The 24275-nt window shown below is 39.9% G+C and overlaps 1 protein-coding gene across 8 annotated transcripts in view; it reads left to right on the top strand.

Annotated features, from left to right (window-relative positions):
• Positions 1 to 24275, top strand: part of HUWE1 (HECT, UBA and WWE domain containing E3 ubiquitin protein ligase 1) — a 143792-nt gene that overhangs the window by 81058 nt on the left and 38459 nt on the right. For all 8 annotated transcript variants that reach the window (XM_032619088.1, XM_032619085.1, XM_032619086.1 and 5 more), the window contains 17 exons: positions 324 to 418; positions 6126 to 6317; positions 8873 to 9089; positions 9691 to 9813; positions 10610 to 10847; positions 11241 to 11471; positions 12758 to 12880; positions 13323 to 13418; positions 13987 to 14256; positions 15484 to 15636; positions 17139 to 17266; positions 17491 to 17572; positions 18254 to 18430; positions 18904 to 19063; positions 19353 to 19711; positions 22474 to 22669; positions 24085 to 24252. In XM_032619088.1, coding sequence (XP_032474979.1) covers positions 324 to 418; positions 6126 to 6317; positions 8873 to 9089; positions 9691 to 9813; positions 10610 to 10847; positions 11241 to 11471; positions 12758 to 12880; positions 13323 to 13418; positions 13987 to 14256; positions 15484 to 15636; positions 17139 to 17266; positions 17491 to 17572; positions 18254 to 18430; positions 18904 to 19063; positions 19353 to 19711; positions 22474 to 22669; positions 24085 to 24252 — 3008 coding nt within the window. The remainder of the gene's footprint in view (positions 1 to 323; positions 419 to 6125; positions 6318 to 8872; positions 9090 to 9690; positions 9814 to 10609; positions 10848 to 11240; positions 11472 to 12757; positions 12881 to 13322; positions 13419 to 13986; positions 14257 to 15483; positions 15637 to 17138; positions 17267 to 17490; positions 17573 to 18253; positions 18431 to 18903; positions 19064 to 19352; positions 19712 to 22473; positions 22670 to 24084; positions 24253 to 24275) is intronic.

Below are 24275 nucleotides of genomic sequence, written 5' to 3'. Positions count from 1 at the left end.
ATTTAACCAATAGCATTGTCCTTCCCACTTATAAGCCAAAGGACTTCCTTACAAATGTGTCATCTTTGACCTGATATCTCAATTATGCTGTGTCAGCATGGTGGGTGTTTACAGTTTGGTCCTGTTGTTAGCCAGATATAAAGAGTTGAGTTGGAAACCTGTTGAGTACTACCTCAGGAATTCCATCATTGCAGATGTTTTATTAGGTTAACTTACCTGCTATAGGAGGGGGATAGTGTCAGCCAAGCAGGTCAGAGACCAAGCACAACATTAAAAAGATGAGTTATCAGAGGTTTTTTGGCTCACTGTTTCTCTTCTTGCAGCCTGCCATCTGGGTGTGAATTTGGTCAGGCAGACATGCAGAAACTGGTTCCAAAGGATGAGAAGGCAGGTACGACCCAGGGCGGAAAAAGATCAGGTAACTCCAAGAAACTAAAATCCTAGCCATTAATTCTCTTAAGTTCTGTCTGTCTCTGTCTTTATAGGTCTATTGTGAAATTTTAGTAGGTCTATCATCTGTAGTCTTCAGTTTTTTCCATTCATTAATTTTTAATTATTTTAAAATTAAACTATTTTCAGTTATTTTTTCTATTAAAAAAATACATACCCACAATGATAAAAATTAGAAAATGTAGTAGAAAGAAGAATCGCCGATATTTATACCACAAAAAATATTTTGGAAGTATCTGCTAATCTTTTTCCCTGAAGGTATGTTTTATTAACATAGTTGTGATTATCTTAGACATAATATTTACAGGTCTCTTTTCACTTAATATTAAGTGCCATGTAAAGGTACCATGAATTAACCATTCCCTGTTAAGTTTCTAATGTACTATTTTGAAAACTGAACATCTTTATATGTAGTTTTTTTGAGAATGTAAGGTTGATTCTTAGAAATTACAGTAACAAAGATTATGGTGGGTCTTTAATTTTTTGTATGCTTATTTTTCAGAAGCTTAATTTCTTACGTTAAAATGGTAAATGACTATTCTAAGTGGCTGTGGAGCACTTTAGACCCACACTGTCCAATATGGTAGCCACCAGCCACGTGTAATATGGCTATTTTACATTACTACTTGTAATGTGGCTAGTACAACTAAAAAACTGAATTTTCTTTCTTCTTTGCTCCCTCGCTCTCCCTCCTTCCTTCCTCCTGTCCTTGTGCGTGCTGCCTCACACTCCCCCCCACCTCCACCCACCACCCACCCCTGTCTGTCTGTCTGTCTCTCTTTCTCTCTCTCTCCCCTCTTGTTAAGTGGAGGGTGTTATGGGTTGAATTGTGTGCCCGCCCCCAAAAATTATATGTTGGAGTACTAACCCCCAGCACCTCATAATGTGACCTTATTTGGAAATAGGGTTGTTGAAGATGTAGTTAAGATGAAGTCATAGGTTGGATGGAGAAAACTGAATTTTTAATTTTTATTAATTTTTTTTGTTGTTGTTTGGGGTTTTTGTTTGTTTTTTGCGGTACGCGGGCCTCTCACTGCTGTGGCCTCTCCCATTGCGGAGCACAGGCTCCGGGTGCGCAGGCTCAGCGGCCATGGCTCACGGGCCCAGCCGCTCCACGGCATGTGGGATCTTCCCGGACCAGGGCACGAACCCGTGTCCCCTGCATCGGTAGGTGGACTCTCAACCACTGCGCCACCAGGGAAGCCCCTATTAATTTAAATATAACAACTATTAACTCTATTCAGTTGTTGGAGGACTTTTAAGTATGTTTGGAAAACTTGGGTATGTGAATCTTTTTTTCCCCAGTAAATCATATGAAATATAAATATAGATCGATTAATGAGAACTTAATGTCTGTATTGAGATGCTCTGTAAGCATAACTATGATACCTGTTTTTTTAAATGCTTAATATGAAAATGTATGCTCAGTCATTTTTATATTTGATTACATGTTAAAATAATTTTTATTATATTGGGTTAAATGTATTAAAAATTATAGCTGTTTTTTACTTTTTAAGTGGTTACTAGAGATTTTTTAATTACATATGTGGTTCACATTATATTTCTCTTGGACAGTGCCGTTTTATAAAATAGCTTTTATATTATATTACAATAGAAGTTGCAAAATGCAGTAAGCAGAAATTATATTGGGTGGGCCAAAGAGTGCCTTCGTTTTTTGTTTTAAGTAAAAATACAAGACACATTTTTCATTTTCACCAAGAACTTTTTTGAACAACGTATTCACCCTTTTGTTCCACTACCTTCTGCCATTTTTCATGCAACTTCATAATTCCATCTTCCCAAAACTTTTTATCTCTGAGCAAAGAACTTGTTCCAGGTGCCTTTTACAGTCTTCCAGGGAATTGAAATTTTTTCCATTAAGAGGATTTTGTAAAGACCGAAATAAATGGAAATCCGAAGGTGCAATGTCTGGTGAATACGGCAGATGAATCAGAACTTCCCAGCCAAGCTGTAACAGTTTTTACCTGCTCATCAAAGAAACATATGGTCTTGGATTACATTGATTATGATGGAAGATTATGCGTTTTCTGTTGACTAATTCTGGACACTTTTCGTCGAGTGTCGCTTTCAGTTGATCTAATTGGGAGGAGTACTTGGAATCAATCATTTGGTTTTCCAGAAGGAGCTCATAATAGAGCACTCCCTTCCAGTCCCACCATATACACATCACCTTCTTTGGATGAAGACCGGTATTTGGTGTGGTTGGTGGTGGTTCATTTCGCTTGCCCCCACGATCTCTTCCGTCCCACATTATTGTACAATATCCACTTTCATCGCCCGTCACAATTTGTTTAAAAATGGAACATTTTTGTTACGTTTAAGTAGAGAATCGCATGTAGAAATACAGTCAAGAATTGTTTTTTTCGCTTAACTTACGTGGAACCCAAACATCAAAGTGATTCACATAACCAGGCTGGTGCAAATGAATGTCAGTGCTTGATTTGGATATTTTGAGTATGTTGGCTATCTCCCGCGTGGTATAACGTTGATTGTTCTTAATATCTCGGTTTGATCGCTGTCAACTTCAACTGGTCTGCCCGACAGTGGAGCATCATCCAGTGAGAAATCTCCAACATGAAACTTCGCAAACCACTTTTGACACGTTCAATCAGTCACAGCACCTTCTCCATACACCGCACAAATCGTTTTGTGCATTTCAGTTGTGTTTTTACCTTTCTTGAAATAATAAAGCATAATATGCTGAAAATGTTGCTTTTTTTCCCCCTCCCATCTTCAGTATTAAAATGGCTACACAGAAATTCACCAATTTTGATAAGTCTTTTTTTAAATGTGTGCTGATATGACAGCTGTCACATAAAATCTAACAAAATTGTTTTGAAGGAAGTTAAAGACAACTAAGTGCTACTGGAGCCATCTTATGGGAAAAAACGAACGAACCTTTTGGCCCACCCAATACAATCTTCTGACCATAATGCAGCAAACCTAAAATTAATAAAAGTAGCTTTTCTAGAAAGTTTTTTTCTCCTATACTCTGCATCAAGGAGAAAATGAATTTGATAAACTATTAAGAAAACAGTGAAGATAATTCTGTGTATAAAAACCTATCACAGAGATAAACCCATGCACATATGGTCACCTTATCTTTGATAAAGGAGGCAAGAATATACAATGGAGAAAAGACAGTCTCTTCAATAAGTGGTGCTGGGAAAACTGGATAGCTACATGGAAAAGGATGGAATTAGAACACTCCTAAGACCATACACAAAAATAAACTCAAAATGGATTAAAGACCTAAATGAAAGGCCAGACACTATAAAACTCTTAGAGGAAAACATACGCAGAACACTCCATGACACATCACAGCAAGGTCCTTTTTGACCCCACCTCCTATGAGAAATGGAAATAAAAACAAAAATAACCAAATGGGACCTAATGAAACTTAAAAGCTTTTGCATAGCAAAGGAGAACCATAAACAAGATGAAAAGACAACCCTCAGAATGGGAGAAAATATTTGCAAATGAAGCAACTGACAAAGGATTGATCTCCAAAATATACAAGCAGCTCATGTAGCTCAATATCCAGAAAACAAATAACCCAATCCAAAAATGGGCAGAAGACCTAAATAGACATTTCTCCAAAGAAGATACACAGATTGCCAACAAACACATGAAAGAATGCTCATTAATCTTTAGAGAAATGCAAATCAAAATTACAATGAGGTATCACCTCATACCAGTCAGAATGGCCATCATCAGAAAGTCTACAAACAGGGCTTCCCTGGTGGCGCAGTGGTTGAGAGTCCGCCTGCCGATGCAGGGGACGTGGGTTCGTGCCCCGGTCCGGGAAGATCCCACATGCCGCGGAGCGGCTGGGCCCGTGAGCCATGGCCGCTGAGCCTGCGCGTCCGGAGCCTGTGCTCTGCAGCGGGAGAGGCCACAACAGTGAGAGGCCTGCGTACCACAAAAAAAAAAAAAAAAATCTACAAACAGTAAATGCTGGAGAGGGTGTGGAGAAAAGGGAACCCTCTTGCAATGTTGGTGGGAATGTAAACTGATACAGCCACTATGGAGAACAGTATGGAGGTTCCTTAAAAAACTAAAAATAGAACTACCATATGACCCAGCAATCCTACTACTGGGCATATACCTTGAGAAAACCATAATTCAAAAAGAGTCACGTACCACAGTGTTCATTGCAGCTCTATTTACAATAGCCAGGACATGGAAGCAACCTAAGTGTCCATCGACAGATGAATGGATAAAGAAGATGTGGCACATATATACAATGGAATATTACTCAGCCATGAAAAGAAATGAAACTGAGTTATTTGTAGTGAGGTGGATGGACCTAGAGACTGTCATACAGAGTGAAGTAAGTCAGAAAGAGCAAAACAAATACCGTATGCTAACACATATATATAGAATCTAAAAAAAAATGGTCTTGAAGAACCTAGGGACAGGACAGGAATAAAGACACTGATGTAGAGAATGGGCTTGAGGACACGGGGAGGGGGAAGGGTAAGCTGGGATGAACTGAGAGAGCGGCATTGACATATATGCACTACCAAATAGATAGCTAGTGGGAAGCAGCCGCATAGCACAGGGAGATCAGCTTGGTGGTTTGTGACTACCTAGAGGCGTGGGATAGGGAGGGGGAGGGAGGGAGACACAAGAGGGAAGAGATATGGGAACATATGTATATGTATAACTGATTCACTTTGTTATAAAGCAGAAACTTACACACCATTGTAAAGCAATTATACTCCAATAAAGATGTTAAAAAAAAGGTATGCTTAAAAATTGTATTGAGATTGCTAAAGATAGAGAAAATGATAAGGAACTAATAAAAAAAGCAGACATAAGTTTTGAAACAACAAATAAGGATTTTATGACAGCTAATTATTGTATTGTGGAGGAAGGGGACAGAATTAATAAAATATACACAAAAATGGATGAAACCAAATGTTAGAATCTCAAATTTTGTCAGAGTCTTAAATATACCAACTTTAAGTCAAGGAAAGAATAAAATAATTTACTAAAAACCAAGAACGAAATTAGACTCGCAGTCAAAGAATTGCCTTGCATAACAATTTAGATACATTTTTTCCCAGCAGTTTCTTTCACACATTTAACAAAGGTGTCTTCATTTCCACATAGTTTTTCCAGAATATTACACAGAAAATTTGATGTGTTTTATAGTTTGCCTAATGCTGATTCTTAGGTCAAGAGCACACGCCCCCCCCCAGAAAAGACTCATCTCACGTTCATATACAAAAATCTTAAATTCTAGGAAATATATTTCTCCAGTGGTAATCTGTGATGTCCAAATTGAGTTTATTAACGAGCTCTAAAATTCTAGCAGGGTGTGCGCCTTGAGTGCATGGGGTCACCACACACACTGTAGTTTATGTGAAGTTTCTGGGTCATGCAGTGTGTCTACAGTCTTCCAAGGTAGCCCTTGAAAGTTAAGACTTTTAACATGCTCTCATTGGAAGATGTCAGTGTTAGCTACTTAGAAGGACTCCAGGGAAAGAAGTACAGTTTTGTGGTTTTTTCTTTTCAGATTTAGGAAGTTGTGGACACTTAAAGAGTAACAAGCACTATAGATAGCTCTTTCTTCGGACTCTTCAGAACAAGGAACCAGGTGAGTGCTGGCTCAACATGGTCTTATTGCTCCCCTCTTATGTCTACAGATGGGGAACAGGATGGAACCACTGGAAGTATGGATGCTTCTACCCAGGGCTTGTTGGAAGGCATTGGGCTTGATGGTGACACGCTGGCTCCTATGGAGACAGATGAACCTACTGCTTCAGACTCTAAGGGCAAATCTAAAATTACACCTGCCATGGCTGCCAGAATCAAGCAAATCAAGCCGTTATTGTCAGGTGAGTGATTCTCTTCCTTCTGCTCCCTTTTAGAGCCTGGTATGGCTGTATTGTTTCCTTTAAGAAAGTTTTAAACTTGGTGGCTCATTTTCAGGTGTCTGCCATGTGACAGGCTCTGTACTAACTGTTAGGGATACAGAGATGAGAGAATCGCTTTCTGAAAGCCAAGTCTACCCCTCCTTTTCTTCCTGCTCACTCTTCTACTACTGCAAATAACCTCTGCTCCTACCGTTTCCCTGAAATGTCTCACCAAGGTATCTGTAACCTACTTGTTGCTAAGTCCATTGGACACTTTTCAGTCCACTTCTCACTTTTCCGCAGCATGATGGTTGACCTATCACCTCCTTCTCAAAATACTCCTTTCTTGGCTTTTGTGGTATTAATATTAAGCCCTCCTGCTTTCCTGTTACCTGTCTGGCTACTGCACTCAGTCTCCTTTTCCTTTCTCTGTCCCTCAGATGTAGCTGGCAAGTGACATAGTTGATCTGTGTTTTAGTAGTTACTTTGCCAGCTCTGTGGAGACTACAGTAATATGATGCAAGACCACATTAAAGATGTGCACTGGGGACTTCCCTGGCGGTCCAGTGGTTGAGACTCTGTACTTCCACTGTGGGGGGTGCAGGTTCAATCCCTGGTCAGGGAACTAGGATTCCGTGTGCTGTGTGGTGCAGCCAAAACAGTGAATAAAGATGTGCACTGATCTGTCTTTGCCATCTTTTGCCCCTTAATGTAAAATCAGTGGGGAGCCTATTTTCTATGTTCTGTACCTCTACCAATTTTGTACATTTGCCACTTTCTGACACCTTAATGTGAAGGAAAATGTAGACAACTCCTGGGAATTGGGGGCTCTGCCCAAAAGCAAGCAAAACTTGGCCTTTGGTGTTTCCATTTGTTACTTTAAACCCCCTTGAATTTTATGTTCTGTTTTAACTTGTTTAATTCTGCTCCTTTGTTTTAATTTGAAAGTCTATTGCCACTTTCCCCAAATTGAAGGAAGATTGACCATCCAAGAAGATGCTAATGTTTATCTCCCCTTTCTTTGTTAGACCTCTGTGACCTTGGCACATTCTGGGGTTTCTGTGTGGGCCCAGCCCATGCTTTTGATGTCTGTTTCTCTGTGGTTACTGGCCTTTTGTTTTTCTCTTTTATCCTTGCTGACTACCTTTGAGCCACTTTGCTGTCTATTCACCTGAAAACGGTGGTGGAAAAGTACAAACTTAATGTGTACATGCGTTAGGCTTTCAGAGTCTAGGCCCACCCAACCTCCAGCCAGACAGTGCGAGTATCTGTAGCCTGATCCCTCATTAGGATTGGGAGATCCTAATTTGGGTGGATTGGGAAAAAAAAGAGACCTGTTCCTTTCTTCTTATGCTGTATATCTCAGAGCTTACTGAGTTTTTGGGGTACGATATGTGGCACCAGTTCAAGTAGAGCCTATTTGTTTACAGTGGGGTCATATATACATGTGTATAATTAAGAGATGTGCTTTGATTCAGACCTGAATCGTGATGAAATAATGTTTATTTCAGGCATTCTGTGACAGCGTTTTCATTTGTGATTTTAAGAGTAATAAATATTCACTATAGAAAAAGTACAGAGAAATGTTTTAAGGAAAGCAAGGAAATTACCCAAATATAATGTGTTTAGATATATTTTCTTTCCCTTTTTCTGTACATCTCCTTTACATGTTTATATTTGGATTCTGCTTTTTTTTTTTTTCTTTTTTTCGTTACGCGGGCCTCTCACTGTTGTGGCCTCTCCCGTTGCGGAGCACAGGCTCCGGACACGCGGGCTCAGCAGCCATGGCTCACGGGCCCAGCCTCTCCGCGGCATGTGGGATCTTCCCGGACCAGGGCACGAACCCATGTCCCCTGCATCGGCAGGCGGACTCTCAACCACTGCGCCACCAGGGAAGCCCCAGGATTCTGCTTTTTTGGTTCAGCAGTATATACCAAAAAGCATCCTACAAAGATGAAAATTTGAAATACTTGTAATCTACCTAACACCTTACAAGATTTTTATAAGAAGGCCGCTTTTTAAGTTTTTATGCTTTTCCTAACAATTTTTTTCCTTTGGGGACCATACATTTAATGTTGTGATGAGACGTTACTAGTATATAACAGATGTTCTTTTCTGGTCTAAGTTGTTAGCATTTTTGCCATTTTTAAAGTTCTCTGTAGGCATTTTAAGTGACTCCATAATTCAATACATAGATATATCATTTACTTAAATAGTTCATATTGTGTATTGCTTTCTACAAAGGTGGTTTCAGTTTATATCTCCTAACAGTGTGAGTGCTTATCTTGTTTGTCTTTCATATTTATTATATATTGAATGCCAACATACTTCTCTGTCTCCTGCCTTCAAAAGAGGCATTTATTCCCTGTGGAGCTTCCTTTTCAGATATCATATGTAGAGACAAGTCCAGGTGTTTCATAGAATGTTTGAGTGGGAGGGAGTAGTCAGTCATTAAAATGTATTAACAGTAATGTGTCTGTTATAATGAAACCATTCTGAAAGTACTATACAGCCTTATTCTGACTTTTGGGTTCCAGCTTCCTCTAGATTAGGCAGAGCACTGGCTGAGCTATTTGGACTCCTTGTTAAACTTTGTGTGGGGTCTCCTGTCCGCCAGAGAAGGAGCCATCATGCTGCCAGCACCACCACAGCACCAACACCCGCTGCTCGATCAACAGCCTCAGCTCTCACTAAGCTCCTCACAAAGGGCTTATCTTGGCAGCCTCCACCATATACACCTACTCCACGCTTCAGGTGAGGTTCCGCTTGAGATGCAGAATCTAACTGGTTCCTTCTCCACTTGAATGTAGAGTGAGCCACTGAATTAGAGGACTTGGAGGTCCCTTGTTTTACTTTTAAATGTGTACCCCAAATACTGTTTAAGCTACTTGTTTTGGTTCTGACTAGTCTAAGATATAGAAATTTTAAAAGCATTTGTAATCAAACTGCATTCCAGTAACCTTGTATTTACTAGTAGGTGGGAACTGTCACCCTTTTTTGCCTTAGAATTTTTTTTTTTTTTTTTTTTTTTTTTTTTTTTTTTGCGGTACACGGGCCTCTCACTGTTGTGGCCTCTCCTGTTGCGGAGCACAGGCTCAGCGGCCATGGCTCACGGGCCCAGCCACTCCGCGGCATGTGGGATCTTCTCGGACCAGGGCACGAACCCGTGTCCCCTGCATCGGCAGGTGGACTCTCAACCATTGCGCCACCAGGGAAGCCCTGCCTTAGAAATTTTAATATCCAAACTAGTCACCCAGTGCAATATTAAATTTTACTTTTGACTTTTACTTGAATTTCCCATTGCTTCTGTGTCTGCCTCAGAGAAGGTTAACTTTTTGCTTTTTCCCTCTTCCAGGCTGACATTCTTCATCTGTTCAGTTGGTTTTACATCCCCAATGCTGTTTGATGAGAGGAAGTATCCCTACCACCTCATGCTGCAGAAATTTCTCTGCTCTGGAGGCCACAATGCTCTTTTTGAGTAAGGATCATGTTGCTTTACAGAGAAGCATTGTTTGGAGTTTGGTCTTTTCTGTGTGCCTTAGCAGCCCACAACTTTCTAAGCCACCTGTCCTGTGACAGTGAGATACATAGAGACAGCTGTTGGGTATACCCTTTCACATTTCAGGAACTAACTGTATGTATCTCCATCTTCCTGGAGGGTGTGATTCAGCCTGTCCTAGGAATGTTTGTAAGGGTCTCTGTTTTTCTTCATTTGGCTTGTAATGTCTGGTACATATTTTTCTAATAGACTTGTCCTTTGCTGCTGTTTCTCTGAATATGATCATTTTTCTGCTTCTTTTGATCAGAAGATTCTAAGCTAAGTTTCACTTTGGGGTTTTTGTTTGTTTTGGCTTTAAAAGTAAAGCTAGAAGTGGTAGTAATTTTGCCATATATGCGTATAACAAATATATGTCAATAATATATCAATAAAGCTGGAATAAAAACCCAAATAAAAGGTAAAGCTCTGTATTCAACATCTTGTAATTACCTATAAGGAAAAAGAAGTTTATATATGTGTGTATATATATATATATATATATATATATATATATAACTGAATTGCTGTATACCAGAAACTAACACAACATTGTAAACCAGCTATACTTAAAGTAAAAAAGGGGGGGGAGGGGTAAAGCTAATAAATGTTGGACAGACTGGAAGCAATAGCTCCAAGAGGAGGGACTGGGAAGCTTTCGAATGTGTCCCTTTCTCTCCCCGTCCTCAATCTAAAATACTAATATTCTATCTCTGTACTTTCTCTTATTTGAATTTAGAACATTCAATTGGGCTCTGTCCATGGGAGGCAAAGTTCCTGTTGCAGAGGGATTAGAACATTCAGACTTACCTGATGGCACAGGAGAATTCCTAGATGCCTGGCTAATGCTGGTGGAAAAGATGGTGAATCCCACCACGGTGCTTGAATCTCCACATTCACTGCCTGCCAAATTGCCTGGAGGTGTTCAGAACTTTCCACAATTCAGTGCCCTCCGCTTCCTTGTGGTAACTCAGAAAGTGAGTAGTCAGCATTCTAAAACCAAGAGCAATTTCTCATGCCAACTGGGTAGCTCCCACTCTGTTTTGTCCTCCTTAGTGAAATAACTCGATTGGTAGAGAACCACTGGCTCCTACTCCCAGATAGGGCTGCCTTGCAGAATGGGATAGAGACCACTTGATAATTTTCTGTGGTGTAAACATTTGAACTGTAAACTTCAGATTGGTACTTCCAGGTTGGGTTAAATGCCCCTTCTCTGTACTTCCTTGGACCCCCCCAACCTCAGTACTGCCTAGGATTTTGTTGTTGGCACTGACTGTGGAAGGACCGTCTCATAAGTCTTTGACTTATTCTTCCTGGGGTTTTGAATTGAGACAAAATGATCTTTACACAGCCTTTCAAATGACTTACAGGCAGCCTTTACTTGCATCAAGAACCTGTGGAACCGGAAACCCTTGAAGGTGTATGGTGGGCGAATGGCTGAGTCCATGCTGGCCATCCTGTGCCACATCCTCCGAGGAGAACCTGTCATTCGAGAGAGACTGAGCAAAGAGAAGGAGGGGTCTCGAGGAGAAGAGGATACAGGACAAGAGGAAGGTGGCTCCCGCCGGGAACCTCAAGTCAACCAGCAACAACTACAACAGGTGGGGTTCTGGCCTCACACTCCAGGATCAAGACTTTGCACTAGAGAGTATACTACTGCTTGTGGGGTTTCTAAGTTTCTTAATGCCTGGTCCTGTTAGGGGATAGGTTTAAATTTGTTCCCTCTTTTACTCTTTATTTTTTTCTCTTGAGAAAGCTGGAGAATAGTTTCAGTACTCCTAATAGGTAAAAGATTTGTGTCCTTCCAAGCATATTGTTTAGTATTGGAAGTCTTTTACATATTCTCAGTAGGCTGTGGTTGCCATGTTCTTTGGAGGCAAACTGTCCTCAGCTACTTTCTCATTAATCTATAAAGAGAAGGGATATTGTGGCCCAAATTTATTTTCCATCAAGAGCTTTCGGAAACCTTAGTCACCTACAAAACTTTTGTTTTCATTTTTAAATTTTAAAATATTGGAGGCTAGAAGTGGGGGGGGGTGCACTTAGATCCTCAACATTTCAGTCTCAAACAGCATTTAGCATACTCCTTGCAATTTGTGTGTATGTATATGTGTTCTCTTTATATCTAGAGTCCTGTTCAAACATGTCTTCTATATGTACATGCAACTTTTTTTATTATAATAGTTAAAAGTGCTCACTTAAAGAAAAGTTAGAAATATAGCAAAATACATTTTAAAGGCATTCTTAATATCACCACACAGAATAGTCATGTCCTTTTTTTCATCACTTAGTTCTATGCCTAATTTTTACATAGTAACATCATACAGTACATAAGCTTATACTGCTGTCGTTAAGAACATGGGTCTTTTTTACTTCTTAATCATTCTTTTATTGCTGGATATGTTGATTTTCTTATTATTTGATGTTGTAAAGCTGTGATATATAGTTTCTTTTTCTGCAAAATTTTCTATGCATCTCATGATTATTTCCTAGTTGTAGATTTCCTGGGTCAGTTTTTCAGGCTCTTGTTCTGTTGCCAGTTTGTCTTCAAGAAAAGTGGGACCAAGTTTTGCTTCTGTGTGTGAGTCTCAGTCTTTGAATTAGAATAATCTTCCTAATGATAATAACCATCTAGGTGAATTTTCTTAAAGGATGGAACTGAGAATCACCTTGGCTCCTTGCCTCAATGTGTAGCTCTGTGTAAATAGTATGGAGGCACCAGGCAGAAAGGATCATTCACGTTATCTAACTGCCTTACCTTATAAATGTTCTCAGTTCATATGAAGTTAGGAAAACTTGTTTACATCTTAAAAGGATCCCTTTCTTTTTAAAATGCATTTGGATTTCTCTTTTACCATGGTTCTGAGATCCTGCCTTCTTTTTGTAGCTCATGGACATGGGCTTCACAAGGGAACATGCCATGGAGGCCCTGTTGAACACCAGCACCATGGAGCAGGCCACAGAGTACCTTCTAACCCACCCTCCCCCGATCATGGGAGGAGTTGTTCGGGTGAGTTGGCTCAGGGGCTCTAATCTTTCATGGCATTGGTTTGGCTGCTGATGTGCTTTACTTCTCCATGCCGAAATTTTCTTTATATGCTAACTCTTATAGCTCTAGAATATAAGGAGCAGAAGCTTTCTGTCTCCTAGTCATGCAAATTACTGGACTTTGCAGAGGAACTCTTAAATTATGCATAATCAGAAAGTAATAGGAAGGCTCTCTTTTGTGAGATGCCAAATAGGTGGTCACATTGAAGCTCCTTTCCTATATTTAATTTTGTTGTGATTTTTCCCTCTCGTTCTCGTAAGTGACCAGGTAAGCCTAATTGAGTTTGACTCTAGAGAGCAGCATTCAGAGCCCCTTCTCTTCCTCTCTAAAGCTTAAACACAGGATGTCTGGTTCCTTACGAGTTGTGTGTGTAGTTGCTGGAATTTCTGTTGTTGCTCTTTAGGATCTGAGTATGTCTGAAGAGGACCAGATGATGAGAGCAATTGCCATGTCTCTGGGACAGGATATCCCAATGGATCAAAGGGCAGAGTCACCTGAGGTAACTAGGAAACGGGGCTTCCAAGAGGGTCTGACACATTAATCTTAGTATTTCTATGAACATTCTGCTACTACTGCAGAGTAATTGGTCGAATTAAAGTGTAAACAAAGACATGTGTGAATACTCATTCATCCCAACCTTGCCATCACTAATCTACATTACATTGACCTGAAGCTTTAAGTGAAACAGATGAAGCATTAATATTTATTGTCAAATAAGAGGCCCAAAATGTCCTTGGTAGTACCCATTAGGCCAAACTTGGCTGTCTTTATTACCTAGGAATCTAGGTAATAATTACTTCAGTTTACCATACCTGCAGAGAATGCAGCACAATGTCTACAAATGCTATTTGTGGGGGGTGATGTAGGATGATGCACATAAGTTGCCAGTGCTTTGAGGATTGGAGGTGTCCTTCCCCTGTCTTGCCTTAGCCTGTGTGGCTGCCCTCATACTCATTGCCACACTCTAACGAATGTATCACCTGCTTGAGGAGAAGGTAGAGAATATTCATATGGTAGGGCAGAAACATTTTTAGAGTCTTCTCACTTTCTTCCTTCCCTGCCTCCAGGAAGTTGCTTGCCGGAAGGAGGAGGAGGAACGGAAAGCTCGGGAAAAGCAGGAAGAGGAAGAGGCTAAATGTCTAGAGAAGTTCCAGGATGCTGATCCATTGGAGCAAGATGAACTCCACACTTTCACAGATACCATGTTGCCAGGCTGCTTTCACCTTCTTGATGAGCTCCCAGACACAGTGTACCGGGTGTGTGATCTGATCATGACAGCAATCAAACGTAATGGAGCAGACTATCGAGACATGATTCTGAAGCAAGTAGTCAATCAGGTAAGTTCTCCAGGGGCCAGAAGAGGGGAGTATGTAAAATGGTTTTCCTGCCATCTATCAAAACCTGGTTTCTTTTTTTATTTTTTTAATCAGTATCTTTGCATTTTATCTGATATGGATGTATTCTTCCTTTGAATTCTGTAGATCTAGTAATCTAGCTCTTTCTTGAGTGTTTTCCTGCAAAACATGAATTAACTGCTTCACACACAAAATATCTTTGAAAGAAAAAAACAAAGCTCTCTTTTTCTAGGTATCTCTTCTTAGATTCATCTAAAATGTCAAAAATGTCTCTCACTCTTGAGCCAAGTTAGGCCCCCTGGCCTAAATAAATGTTTTTCCCTCTCCTCCTATGCAACAACCATTTTGACAGATGAGTCCCCATCCTAATGAGTAGTTGTGACCTATTGTCTTTTTTTAAGCAGTGTTTTTCCTCATTATGAAATTAATGTATGCTAGTTGTTGAAGTAGAATAAGAAATAAATTACCCTAAATTCCCACATAGCCAGTTAGCATTTTGGTTTTATTTCCTTTACTATTTTTTATGATTTATATATTTAAATCATTGGAATCTTGTTTTATATATTTTTTTAAGTTTAGAGACAGAGGAAGAAAGTAAGTGTTGTATGTAAACATAGCTTTAGTGTATGGAAACATCACAAGAGTAAAAGGCAAACTGAATAAACCTTTTTTCTTCCCCCCGCAAGATATGACCAATGTTTAGTTATCTTTAATCTATATTAAGAGCTTATAGAAGTGATTCTAAGCAAACTAAAACCTTAATAGACAAGAGCAATTACATAAAATTCATTACAAGAAATTTTTAACATGCATACTAAAGCAAGACCAATGTTTCTAACTGGGATTTTTGTTTTCTGTTTTTAATGATAATTCTGGGGCGGGTGTAGTGAAAGATTTTAAGTTGGTAGAACCTTTGTGGGATTGACTCTATATATGCACCAGAAAATTTTTTTAAATATTCATTTTCTTTAACTTCTAATTTGGACTTCTTGTAATCTAGCCTAAGAAAATAATTTTTTAGAGGCGCTTCTTTAGTAGCATACATCTTTTGATACAGACACCCTATAGTAAATATGTTAATATTTACCCCCCTCCTTCAGTGAATGTATTAGAGGTGGAGGGAGTATTTTACAAGGTTAAGAATGTTTTGACATACCTCATCATACTCAATCTACAGTTTTTGACTTGGCCACTTTTCTGCTTTCGTAGGTGTGGGAAGCTGCTGATGTATTGATCAAAGCCGCTCTTCCCCTGACAACGAGTGACACAAAAACTGTGTCAGAGTGGATCAGTCAGATGGCCACCCTGCCCCAGGCCTCCAATTTGGCTACTAGAATCTTGCTTTTAACACTGCTTTTTGAGGTAAGATTTAGACCTTTTGGTCCTTGTGATTCATTCATCAAAGAATCATCAAACACTTACCATTTGAGACATTGAAGAAGGTAGAGAGAAATGTAGGACATGTCTGCATTTCATAGCCTACAGCTTCTAATAGACTGTAATGTACACAATTAAGTACAAAATACAGCATTCTATGCCACATGAATGGCATAAACAGTTTTATCTGAGTTCGGGGGGGGGCAGTATGCATCACTTCTGGATAATGAGAGAAGGGCTTCTCAGAACAAATGTTAATGGAATTGGGTCTTAGAGGATTGGGGGATGGGGTGTAATTATAAGACGGTACTTAGAATGACTATTAGCAGTTAAGTTGTGGAATATTTTTGGCTTCTCTGAGGAAAACTAACAAGCAGCCAAAGAATGGGGTAGGATGTGGAAATTTGGTAATAGGTGTCAGATAGAATCTGACTCTTCTTTCCTACCTGGTCAGTCAGCAGATTATTTGAGGTAAAGCATGGCTTGGCCAGGACATGTTCTTGTTCCAGCCATCATAGGAATTAGGAGGCACCTAACCTTGAACAAGTGGTTCTTCATTCTTAGCTTATCATGTTTAATGGTAAAACCTGGATTTAATGGAGTAAACCCTTATAGCAACTCAGGAGTTAAGTCCAATATATGTGTCAGTCTGTGTGTCTACAGTCTCAGGGCTTTCCTTTGTGATAAAAGTGGTGATTCTTATTATATAGCACTTGTGAATAGATACTTGTGGGAAATGTTGCAAAGTACTGAATGCTGGGGGTCCCCCAAAACATTACAATATAAAGAAATCACTCATGAGCCCCCCTTTTTTAAAAAATCACAAATGACAGCCTAATATTTTTCTTCTAGTCTTTTTTTCTGTACATTTAAACAGTTGAGATCAGAGTATTTAGAAAGTTTTGTATTCTTTTCTCTCAGTATTATGTTACAAATATTTTCCCACGTCATGTATATATTATTCCATTTTTTTGAGGTCCCCTAGTTCAAATAACTACCTATTGTCGGCCATTTAAATTACTTCCAGTGATTTCCTGTTACATCAGTAACACTTTATGTAGCCCTTATAAGGGGAACCATTAAGTATGTTGCTGTGTTTAATTATTCCATCTTCCTTGGAAGATTATAAAGGTTCTCTGTAAATCAGAAGCTTTTCAACTAGTGTAGGTAACAGTTCTTAATGATATTAATGATACTAGTAACAGTTTCCATATTAAGCACATACTAATGTACCAGCCACTGTTTTGGCACAGTGTATCACAATTACCTTGGAGATAGAAATTATTCCCTTTGACCCTTGAGGAAACCAAGGCCTAGAGAATTTAAGTAACTAATCTCGGACCACATAGCTGGTAAGTGGTGGAAATGGAATTTGAATTCAACCAATTCTATTAGCGTTCGCTCTTATGTTCTATACCATGCTAATCCTTGATACTGAGTAGAAGCTGGTATTTGTTTTATTTTTTTTCCTTTGATTAATCAATCAGGAGTTGAAGCTACCTTGTGCTTGGGTGGTTGAATCTAGTGGCATCCTTAATGTCCTAATCAAACTCTTGGAAGTGGTTCAGCCCTGCCTACAGGCCGCCAAGGAACAAAAGGAGGTCCAGACCCCAAAGTGAGTGACCCTGTAATCTCTCTTGTTTTCATTTCTATTGCCCTGGGGATTTGGGCCCTCAAGCTTAGGGCTTGAATCAGGGAGTTTTCTGGGTCATGTACGGGCCAAATCTTGGATACCTTTTGTGGTTTGAAAATTGTGAGTACCTGGTGAAATCAAGATAAATTTTCCCATGTTGTGCAGGTTTCTGGCTTGCCCAGAGTAAATCATTTCTCCTGTTTTAGATGGATCACCCCAGTGTTGCTTCTGATTGATTTCTATGAAAAGACAGCCATCTCCTCAAAAAGGAGAGCCCAAATGACTAAGGTACGTAATATGGTGTATGTGGTGAGCAGAACAGCTCAGCTTCTTGAGGCAAGAATAGACCAGAAGAGAATATGGGATAGTGGTAAAAACAAAAAAATGTAAAGCTCTCTGATCAAGGCATAAATCTCTTGAGGGATCTTGATAGCTAGAGTTTTCTTTTGAATTGGGAGTTAGAATTTTTTTTTTTTTTATGGAGCTGCTGGCTAAAGGGTCTAAGAACTTACCCTGGAAGTAAATGTTAAAGAAGTGTTCTGTCTCCAGAGGAGGAGTGGCTCTTATTTTATGTGAAGGACTGAGTGTGCAAGGATTCCTCCAAAAGCAAGTGCTCCTTATACGAAAATTATATCCGCCACATCATCTTAGTACCTTCCCAGAAACAGAAGTTTTGTTCCAGTACATCTAAAATGTTTACCTTTTGTGGAAAATAGTTGGAAACAAAAGGAAAGCAGAGCATCACAGGATAAGGGTATTTATAGAGTGTTTTGTGCCTATGGAGAGGCTCGGGAATGCGAGGGTTAAGGTATATAAAAACTTCTCTCTTGGTTTGCAAAACATTTAAAATGTCCAATATATTTCTTTTTCCTGGGTTAGCTTTAGCAATGAACACTGATGAAATTACTATTTCTTATAACAATCAACCTTGAAAGGAAGTACAATGAAACTTTGTGTTCTTGTATTTAGTACCTACAGTCCAACAACAACAACTGGCGCTGGTTTGATGACCGCTCTGGACGTTGGTGTAGTTACAGTGCAAGCAACAATAGCACTATTGATTCCGCCTGGAAATCTGGAGAGACAAGTGTGCGTTTCACAGCAGGCCGAAGAAGATACACTGTCCAGTTCACTACAATGGTGCAGGTACATGCTCACTCAATGCCATAAACTTGGTTGAAAAGAGGGGAAGGTGCTGAGTATGCCTTTCCGTTTGCTTCTTCCTGAACCAGCAGTCCTGTTATAAGAACAGTATTACCACTCCTAAATGGGGTATAGTTTTCAGAGAACTGAGTCTTCTTACAGCCATGTGTTAGGCCATGAGTCTGTGGCAATTTGATACTGTCCTACCCGGAAATGATTTTAAGTGTTCAGTCAAGGATTAGGGAGTGGTTGGGGATGGAGTCTGCTCTATTGCAAAGTTTATAATTTGCTGTAGGGTCTTGTGTATGCCACTTTCCTTCTGAGGACCCTCAGGCTTTCTCTCTGTAAATGATAGGGGTGGGATAAATTGCCAAGGTTCCTTCCTGTTACAGCATTTTGCTACAGAGTTCCAGCTCTCCCACCCCCCTTACAATTCTTTTTTCAGTAGAGATGTTTTTGTCTGCTTGAATTCCTAGGTTAATGAGGAAACAGGGAACCGGCGCCCAGTGATGCTGACACTCCTGAGGGTACCACGGCTGAATAAAAATTCTAAAAACAGCAATGGACAAGAACTAGAGAAGACATTGGAAGAAAGCAAAGAAATGGATATCAAACGTAAAGAAAATAAAGCCAATGGTATGTACTTTTAGTTGTGAATCTTTCAAGGAGTGTCTTACACAAAGCTAGTGTGCCTTTATGGCTTAAACTCTGGCCAGATTTCATCATGAGTGATTTCTTATCCATCAGATTGCTTGGTGACTTAAAGATACACAGTCCTCTTTATGTGCCTTTTCATCTGGTCTTTGAATTGGTATTTGGTCTGTTTCTCTTAATAGGACCCAAGTGTTTGACTGGTTACTTAAGAGGGAGAGGATGGGAGGAAATGTCAAGTTAACTGTCTGAACACTTACTTTCCCATTTATAGATACCCCCTTGGCCCTAGACAGTACAAATACTGAAAAGGAGACAAGCCTGGAAGAAACAAAAATTGGGGAGATCCTGATCCAGGGCCTGACAGAGGATATGGTGACTGTTTTAATCCGGGCCTGTGTGAGCATGCTAGGGGTCCCTGTGGACCCAGACACTTTGCATGCCACCCTTCGCCTCTGCCTGAGGCTCACCCGAGACCACAAATATGCCATGATGTTTGCAGAGCTGAAGAGTACCCGCATGATCTTGAATTTGACCCAGAGTTCAGGCTTCAATGGGTTTACTCCCCTGGTCACCCTTCTCTTAAGACACATTATTGAGGACCCCTGCACCCTCCGCCATACCATGGAAAAGGTGAGTCTTTCTGGTGTCCGATGCTGGTTTAGCTTTACATAATACCTTGTTCTCCTTGCTCTCAGAGCAGATAGACTTCCAATTCTTCATCAAGTATATAGCTAGGTGTTACAGATGATATGCTCTGCCCAGCAAAATTTCCCAACTGTGTGCTCAGGTGCTTGCTTAGGTATGGTAGGTCACTCATTATCCCATTGAGTGACATTTAAAAGGTACTAGAAAATACATTTTTTACCCTTAAATTTACTATAGTGATAGCTCTTATCTAGAAAGTCCTCTCTAGCAATATAGGTTTCTTGAACCAAAACTTTTTTTTTAACATCTTTATTGGAGTATAATTGCTTTACAATGGTGTGTTAGTTTCTGCTTTATAACAAAGTGAATCAGCTATACATATATCCCTATATCTCTTCCCTCTTGCCTCTCCCTCCCTCCCACCCTCCCTATCCCACCCCTCTAGGTGGTCACAAAGCACTGAGCTCATCTCCCTGTGCTATGTGGCTGCTTCCCACTAGCTACCTATTTTACATTTGGTAGTGTATATATGTCCATGCCACTCTCTCACTTCATCCCAGCTTACCCTTCCCACTCCCCGTGTCCTCCAAAACTTGTTAATAAGGAACTAGGATACCCTCTACCAAGTTCATGTTTTAAAGGTCATTCTCTTATAGGAGTACTTCACCCAAGAGCCTGTTTTCCAAACGTTGTGTTTTGGGGTTGTAAAAGTACAGTTGACTCTTTAATAACACAGGTTTGAATTGCACAGTTCCACTTATATGTAGATTTTTTTCCAATAGTAAACACTATAGTACTACCACAATCCACAGTGGGTTGAATCCACAGATAAAGAACCTCAGATGTGGGGGGCCACTGTAAGTTATTCGTGGATTTTCGACAGCATGGAGGGTTGGTGCCCCAACCCCCATGTTGTTCAAGGGTCAGCCGTAGTAAAATTTTTGGAATGTTTATGACTGTGATAAGCTCTTTACAAATATGCATTGTGCACATGAGAAAACTGAGGTCTATTTGTTTATTTTAGGAAACATATAAAGCGGTAGAAGAAATAACAAAGCAGTTAGAAAAATAAAAACCTTTATGTCATCAACTTTAAGACATCAGCAGAGGGGTTGGGGGCTAACATCTCACCAATAAGGCTTTTTCTCCACAGTACTTTTACAAACTCTTTCCTACTTCTTTCTCAGCAATCATCAGGTGAATGCTACTGACTTCACTTTCAATTTCCTCTCTTGGAACATCGTTTCCCACGTTGATATATAGTGTTGCTATTTGTATTTTTGTGCATAGCTTTGTCACATTTAAGGTCGTTTTTCTTATAAATGCTTAGAAATTGGATCAAAAGGTATATATTGTTTTTTAGCTTGCTTGCCAGAAAGGTGGTGCCACTTCATACTTCTATGCGTATATGAGTATATATCTCACATTCTTCAGACAGTTCTTCTTTAGCCAGCCTGTTTGATTTCACCTGACATGAGCAAAACCAAAAGAAGGCTGTTAAAGACAGCATGTTTAAAGCTTATACAACTTTTTAAAATGCTATGAAAAAATATAGGTTCTTTTTGGATGACAGAAAACTTTGTAAGCTTAAAGGCAATTTTATTTGGGGGTGTGGGAAACAAAGGAAGATCAGTGGCAGGTTTAACGTATCAAGTAGCAAAATGTAAATGCTTGATAATGTCCATTGCAGGTACGGGTGTGAAGAACCAGGCACACTCTTACTTTTGGTAGGAGTGGAAATTGGTGCAACCACATTGGAGGGCAATTTGGTACTGTCAGTTTAAGATATCCTTTGACCTAGAAATTCTGTGGCTAAGAATTTATCTGATAACTAAAGTCAAGTATGCCAAGTACATATACAAGAATGTTCACTGTAGAATTACTTGTATTATCAAGACTAGAGATCTGATGTCCAGCAGAGGACTGAATAAACGATGGCACGTAGTGGAATTACACTTTTCTGTATTTAAAAAATGGGAGTTATTTTACGATTGCAGCCTGGCAGGCAAGATGTAGAAGTTGTTAGGCTAAACTGAAGAGCATGACAAATTTGGTAAGAAAAGCATTGAGTCCAAAAGATTTTTACCTTTATGAACATAATTCACAAAGCAATAGATCGTGGAAAATAGAGTGGAACTATTTTCTTTATACTTTCCTATACTTTCCATGATTTAACAAGTCATTTTATGAGAACAAAAGCATGATAATGTCTAAGCCCCGTGGTATCAAAGCAAACAGTCCATAAGTAGTTTGATATCTCCTGGCTGTCATTATCCAAGACTGATTATTGACTTTGAAACATAAAGAAAGCATTTAATTTTGTTCTTATACACTAAGTGGATGTCAGTATTACATATTTTTAGAGTTTGAACCATTCTGGTTTAAAATCGGGATGGCATTTGGGAAGGCTAGGAGCTGGCACTTAAATTTGGGAGCCATAATCTGGATGATCAATGATCTGTATAAGTTACCCATTTTATATAAAGGTCACGTATCATCTAGTCTAATAGTTGATAATTTTGGGGGTATGCTGAATGCTGTAACTTTTTTGTAAGCCACATTTTTGAATTGGGAAGGAATAGGACTTGAAAGACCAAGTGTATCTTTCTCCCAAAGATCAAAGGCTGTCATCCACTGTCTTGAGGCAGAACTTGGTTGGTATTTTAATCCTTGGTAGCTCTTCCTTGAATGCTGTTGTGTTTTAGAAAGTGGTCTTTAATCAGCAGTGTTCTCCCTTTCTTTACTAGGTTGTTCGCTCAGCAGCTACAAGTGGAGCTGGTAGCACTACCTCTGGTGTTGTATCTGGCAGCCTCGGCTCTCGGGAGATCAACTACATCCTTCGTGTCCTTGGGCCAGCCGCATGCCGCAATCCAGACATTTTCACAGAAGTGGCCAACTGCTGTATCCGCATTGCCCTTCCAGCCCCTCGAGGCTCAGGAACTGGTAAGTTTACCCTTCTCTTAGCCTTTGAGACATTGAGGTCTGTGGCTTAGTATAACTCCAAAAATTTTCTGTGAGGAAGCCTATAACTTAGAAAACCTCCTTAGGCAAGCATTGGGACATTGGCTGGTTCATCAAGTGGGTCAATTCAAGGGTAGTTCAGTAGCTTCTCTGGTCCTTGCCCTGTGGTAATTCCTGCCAGAGATTCCAAGGGCTCATTCAGTCTAGTCCTTGCCTTCAAATAACTTAGCTTGATGTGACAATAATGAATGTAAACAGTGAATGGTTTACAGATAGAGTGATAATTGAGGGACAAATGGACATGTGACTTACGTGATACAGTAGGAAGAATCACTGTATTCTTGCCAAAAATGTTTGACCTATAATTATGAGGAAACAATTAGATAAGTACAAATTGTGAGACATTCCATAAAAAAACTGACCTAGACTCTTCCAAAATAATGTCGTGAAAGGGGAAAATGCAAGGATCTCCTAGATAAAAGGAGATGAGAGAAAACCACCAACCTTGATGGGGTGCTGAATCTAGATAAAGGAGATTTGGAGAAGTTAGAACAGTTACTATATATTAGATAGTATAATTGTATCTGTGTTAAATTTCTTGGGTATTATGGTATTCTGGCTATGTAGAAAAATATCCTTGATCTTAGATGCAGGTAGACATATTTAGGGGTGGACAAACGGTGATTCTAGATGAAAAGTATATGGATTTTTTTGTACTAACCTTTCAACTTTTCTGTGGGGTCGTGGGGCTTTGGGGGTTTTTTTGTTTGTTGGTTTGTTTGTTTTTTAAATTAAAAGTTGGGAAAGGGGGCTTCCCTGGTGGTGCAGTGGTTGAGAGTCCACCTGCCGATGCAGGGGACCACGGGTTCGTGCCCCGGTCCGGGAAGATCCCACATGCCGCGGAGTGGCTGGGCCCGTGAGCCATGGCCACTGAGCCTGCGTGTCCGGAGCCTGTGCTCTGCAATGGAAGAGGCCACGACAGTGAGAGGCCCGCGTACCGCAAAAAAAAAAAAAAAAAAAGTTGGGAAAGGGACTACTTATTTTGGCAGCCCCACCCTGGCTCTGTGCTGGGCATTTCTCATGTATGGTCTCCTTTTATCCTCAAATTTTCAAGAATGAGAAAATTGAGGTTTGTTGAAATAATTTGGCCATGATCTTATAACAGAACTGGATTTCAAAACCAAGTGTCCCCAACTCCAAAGCCTATACTCTTTTTTTACTATTTGATATTGCTGTATGAAATCCTGTGGGATTTAGGGAAGGTAAAAGCCAGATTTTCTAGTAGACTACTTGAACATTGTTTGGAAGTGGCCCCCCGCTTCTGAGTCTTTATCAGTAACCAAATGTAGGTACCCGTTCATTATTAACTAATTTTTCCCTGTCTCACTTTGGCTTAGCTTCAGATGATGAATTTGAGAATCTTAGAATTAAAGGCCCTAATGCTGTACAGCTGGTGAAGACAACCCCTTTGAAGCCCTCACCTCTGCCTGTCATTCCTGATACTATCAAGGAAGTGATCTATGACATGCTAAATGCCTTGGCTGCATACCATGCTCCAGAGGAAGGTATGTAACTAGCCCACCTGAGG

This window comes from Phocoena sinus, chromosome X, assembly GCF_008692025.1.
Source record: "Phocoena sinus isolate mPhoSin1 chromosome X, mPhoSin1.pri, whole genome shotgun sequence".
Lineage (NCBI taxonomy): Eukaryota > Metazoa > Chordata > Mammalia > Artiodactyla > Phocoenidae > Phocoena > Phocoena sinus.
This window is presented reverse-complemented; position numbering and strand designations above follow the sequence as displayed.